This window comes from Bufo gargarizans, chromosome 9 (assembly GCF_014858855.1).
Source record: "Bufo gargarizans isolate SCDJY-AF-19 chromosome 9, ASM1485885v1, whole genome shotgun sequence".
NCBI lineage: Eukaryota > Metazoa > Chordata > Amphibia > Anura > Bufonidae > Bufo > Bufo gargarizans.
Window position 1 is genome coordinate 17,458,798 of NC_058088.1, and position 5,409 is coordinate 17,464,206.

General features: G+C 47.9%; 1 protein-coding gene across 1 annotated transcript; it reads right to left on the bottom strand.

Moving 5' to 3' along the window:
• Positions 1-906: 906 nt before the first annotated feature.
• On the bottom strand, positions 907-5,124 carry DXO (decapping exoribonuclease). The gene is made up of 7 exons (XM_044306591.1): positions 5,041-5,124; positions 3,865-4,249; positions 3,205-3,431; positions 2,629-2,848; positions 2,406-2,541; positions 2,230-2,324; positions 907-2,084 (listed from the first exon to the last, which is right to left on the bottom strand). The coding sequence occupies exons 1-7, from the start codon at positions 5,075-5,077 to the stop codon at positions 1,970-1,972; spliced, it is 1,215 nt and encodes a 404-aa protein (XP_044162526.1). The 5' UTR covers positions 5,078-5,124; the 3' UTR covers positions 907-1,969.
• Between the last annotated feature and the right edge of the window lie 285 nt (positions 5,125-5,409).

The following is a 5,409-nucleotide window of genomic DNA, read 5'->3' on the forward strand; positions in this document are numbered from 1 at the left end:
CCAGGGCCAGGTCCCTTGTTTGATGCTCTCCTCATTCTTTGAGGTCACCCACTGAACTAAATGACGTATTAACTATATTAAATTTCCCTGTCACGGATGCAGTGCCGCTGTACCTCACACCAAAAATGGGTATATGTCACCCACCGAACTAACAGACAGAATAACTATTATATTTTTTAATCAGTGATACAAAGATGGTGCATTGCACCCACAAAAAAAAAATCACTATAGGTCACCCACAGAATAGCCAGATGAGATTCCTAACACTCTCCCTCACTTCAGCTGCCTGTCCCTGCACTACTCAGAGCTGATGGGCGGTGCTACACGTGATCCAGCTTGTACAGAGGCTGGGTCACATGATGCATCGGCCAATCACAGCCATGCCATTACTAGGCATGGCTGTGATGGCTTCTAAGTGCCCACAGCTTAAAAGCTTGTTTTTTGGCTCCCAGCATGCCTGGACAGCTTACAGCTTTAAGGGCATGTTGGGAGGTGTAATCTTGCAACAGCTGGAGGGCCCTAGGTTGGGCATCCCTGATCTAATATGTATGACCAGCTTTAGGCCTCGTTCACACTTCAGTGTTTAGTCAGTGATTTCCATCAGTGATTTGTGAGCCAAAACCAGGTGCAGCTCTAAACATAGAACAGTAGCAGATCATTCCCTTCTACCTCATGTCTGTGGAGGCTCCACTTCTGGTTTTGGCTCACAAATCACTGATGGAAATCCCTGACCAAACACTGCAGTGTGAAAGAGGCCTTAGGCTCCATTCACAGAGAGATTTTGCAAAGCCAAAATCTGCCAAAAATGTATTCTGCTGCGTTTTTTTTTTTTCAATTTGAATGCCTGGGATCGACTCGTGGCTTAGGACCTTTGTATGGAGCTAAACCTTGAATGGATACCGGCTGTGGCTTGGGCATGGCTTTAAACAGCATAGAACAACCTTCCATTGAAAACAATGTCGGAATCTGAAAACTCAGTATGTTAGAGAAGTCCAAGTCGGCTATAGTAAGAGTCCAGTGCATTGTAGGAAAGAAAAATGGGAAAATGTATGAATAGATCAGACCCATACAACAGATCACATGGAGACTGCCCCACTATAGTTTCTAGACTTTACCTTAAAGAGAATCTGTACTTTCACACAATTTCATTTCATTTAATAGAAAATGGGGTAACTAGCAAATTTCAAAATCACTTAAAAAAAAAAAAAAAAAAAAAAAAAGCTGTGACGTCATGGCCACTAGGGGTCTCACTCCCACCTACTTTGCCGTTCACTGCCCATAGTTAGGGTAGATCTATTCCTAGTAACAGGAAGACAGCAGAAAGGAAGTGGGAGCGTGTCAGAGCTAGCTGAGATCGTCAGCCTGATAAAAGAACTGCTTCTGAACATCACAGGAGCCTCCTTTGTGTCTGTTCTGTGAGCTCCAGAGCTGAAAACATACATAGTGGGAAGTAAGGAAAAGGACGTCACAGCAGTACAGTGCTGAAAGATTCCACAAAAGGGAATTGCCTCCTGCTTGTGAGAGAAATGCATCTAGCTGTGCAGCTGACGAGGAGAATAATTAGGCTGAAAAGGACATTAGGGAAGCCCAAAAAGACCAGTTCCTTCGCAGTTATAATTCTACAAAAAAGCACAGCCATTATGCAAACTTTAAAAAATAAAAATAAAAAAAACCTCAGGTATGCCTTAAACCTTTGGAGATTGAATTAGGAGGAACCAGTACTTCAAACAAGGCCTCCATAATTGGTATAAGGCGCACTAATGGAGATTTCAGCTGAATTAGACTGAAAATAGTACATAAATCTCCATTTAATTGATCGGTTACACCGATACGTAAAAAAAAAGGACCAGCCTCCAGTAATAAATCAATTGCTCGGCCAGAAGAGAAGAACCTTGGCCCCAGCTGACATCTGTACTATGGTATGAAGGCTCGGGGCGTCTTCTTCCCAGCTCATTTTCCTGACCAGAGCTCAGTTCTGTGATAACGCCTGCACGTACCACTCTGGAACAACCAAGTGATCCGAATCCGCTTCTACTGTAAAAGTGACATCCTGACCCGGCTCCCAGGAGAACACAAAGACAACTCTGGAAAGACAAACAACCTCAGAGATGGTAAAGAAGAAATGACCAAGACGAGGAATGAACCCTTCCTCACTTGCTCCTTAGCATCTTTCGCCACGTAGATCAGTGGCGTTGCTGTCACACTATAGTTATTGGTGTCATCTCTTACCTGGGGTCATCAGTGGTCACCACTTTCTTGATATGACTGAGGAAGGCATTACAGAAGTTCATACACACGGCCGGATCCCAGCTCTGCCTGTCACCCTGCACCAAGGACAAACAGAATCAGCACAAGTCACGTTATGGAGGGGACAACCAAGGGACGGCCCAACCCTCTCCTATTACCCGAACTAAGTGAGGGATCTCCGATGTCTTGAACTTCTCCAGAGATACAATTCTTCCTTGTGGATTCCGAAATCCTGCGACGATAAGGGGAATCCCGAGCAGGAAGGACTGGCACCACCACTTCAGAAGTTTATACCTGGTGAGAAAGAGAAGGCGTCCATCTTCCACACACTGACCAGATGAATGGATGAGTACTGCATGTAGCATGAGCTATGACCAGCACCTGTGGAAGCTGCGCTCTTGGTGCTGGCTACGCATCTGGGCATTTGTCTTCAGCTCTACGTAGCAGGATGGCGGCGAAGGATTGCTACTGCTGGGGTCTTTGCAGTCCACCTCTCCAGAAACCAAGAAAGTATGGGATGCCAGGCGGCCCAGCAAGACGCTGCAAAATCCCTCGTTGGTGTTCACAACTTCGGACGGGCAAGGAGAGCCATCAGGAGTATCTGGGTAGAAAAACGATGGTGGATACGTCATCCAGAATAGACTGGCAATGCCAACAATGCCCCGTTCATCCCCGAGAACTCCTTAAAGGATTGTCATCTCCTTAGATATGCATCACATGATCCCTCAGAAAAGTATCACGAGACATGCACTCCACAGCTCCTTAGAAGTAGAAGTCCTACTCCATCACATGTTCCTTTTCAGAGCTGCTCAGAGGGATCATCCCCCGCTCAGTCTGTACAATAGCACCCACTAGTGTACTACTATTAAGGCATCTTTCGGTACGTTTATATTATTGGCTGCCCTGAGGACTTCCTAGTAGCAGGGACAGAAGAGGACATCATGGAAATGGACAGACCTGCACACAGGTGGCTCTCAAACTTGTATCCGGAGTACATGAGCTTCTCCTGCTCCCGCGTCCTCTCTTTCCTCTTCTTGTAAGCAGCTGCAGTCTCCCGCTCGCTGATATACAGGGTGCCCTTAAACAGGGTGACAGCCAGGATCCAGCCTTCTTGGGTTTCATACGGGGTGCAGAGAATCTTGGTTAGGTGACCCCGCCAGCTGACAAAGTCTCGGTCGACCATTCTGGGGACAGGACGACAAAAAAAGTCATTCGGATACATCTGCCATTAGACTCCCTATCTGGATACTAACCTCAATGTTTGAGGGCTCTACCCTTTTTTTCTTTCTTAAAGGGATTGTGCAGGATTATAAAAACATGGCTGAAACAGCTCCACACCTGTCCACGGGTTGTGTCTGGTATTGCAGCTCAGAGCCATTGATGTGACTGGGGCTGAGGTGCCGCACCACACACACACACAACACATGGACAGGTTGTTGCGGTCATATTGTAAACCCCATGGCACATTAAGCTATTCATAGGGTATATATCCTGACCGACTTCTTCTCTAGTGAACTCCTGGTCAGCACAGACAGGGAAATCATGGAAGAATGAGACAGATTCATTGCGTTATTTTACTGCACACCACGAATCCCCTTCTCCTCCCGTGTTACACACCTGCCGGTATCAGAACGTCCGCTCGCCCGCAGCAGTCCTCTGTTCTCCTTTACCCACGTTAATAGATGCAGCAGTCCCTCTTTCTCATCTTCGTTACGTCGTACATAGCGATCCTCAAATCCGTCCATCAGGTCCCATCCAAGGGAGGCCCCACCGCTATCCATCCCCGCGGGGAGACTAAGATAGCGCAGGCGACGGCCGTCACCATGGTAACACCGCTTCTCATCCAGAGAGAAAGAGCCCAGTTCTGAAGGCAGTCTGTAGAAGGGAAAAGCGCCCTGGTGGCAGGAGGGATGTGTTCTTAAAGAAGGAGGGGAGACGTGAGGGATCTTCAACCGTGGCGAGTCTGAGGGGTCCTGTTCAAGGCCTCTTTTATGGGTTCTATCTGAAATACAGAATATAAAACAATATAGTACAGCATGGTGGGGTCCAGCCTGACCAAGGGCCACATCTGTGTGGAGCTTGCATGTTCTCCTCATGTGGGTTTCCTCCAGTGTCCACACACAGTGGCTAGATGCAGTTTGCATATTTTTTCACGTGCCTGTTTTTTTGGGTGGCCAGAATTTTTTTGCATAAGAGAGTACGCTCCCACGCCGGATTAAATGCCCCCAACATGGCAGACTGACCACCACTGACACCTCCATGGCAATGTGACTACTGATGCACCAGAGTGATTGCCACCTGCACCAAATAAGGCAGACTGACAACCACTAATGCTCCCCATGCCATGCAACGTGACAATGTCAGTGCGATTCGCACAATGCCCATCATGGCAGACGGACCACCACCACGGATGCCCCCGTGCCATACAGACCGGCCACTGGTGATGCCCTCATGGCAGTATGACTACAACAAGCACTCCCAATGGCATCGGGACCACCACAGACAGCCCCCGTGGCACCTTGACTGCAACCAAGGCTCCTGTGGCAAAATAACCGTCTCTAATGCTCCCCACTGGTACCGTGACCACCAATAACGTGTCCCCCATAGAACTAGGAGCACCACCAATGCCCCCTCCTGGTACTGTGACCAGTAGTAGTAAAGTGGGCGTTGATTATAAATGAAAATGTACAGGAAAATACTAGCTTCACTTTAACTACAACCCCCAACAGGTGGAAGACTCTAAACCCATATAAATACTGCTTGCTTCCATAGCCATCTCCTAGAGCTCCTCACCTCCTCTGTCTCTGGCTGTAGTCGCAGTTTCATCCATTTTTCCATGTGTGTCTCTTTAAGAAGTGATGACGTTTAATGAAGGCGCCGGAGGGTGTGAAGCTCTCGGCTCCAGTATAGGACGTATCCATTCACAGGTTTAGTTACAATAGAGAGCGAACAGAGGGTTACAGTTATGTCTCCGGCGGCTGCTTTCCGTATGTGGTGCCTAATAGGCGCTGGTCTCCGGTAAGATGGCCGCCGTGTAGCTCTGGCCCTAAGGTTTAGACGTCGGCTTGTGTGTACGGTTCAGACTACAATTTGCTCCTGCAGTCTGTGTTTGCCAGCACTGCCCACACATGGTCATGTGACCATGAAGGAGCATGTGACCAG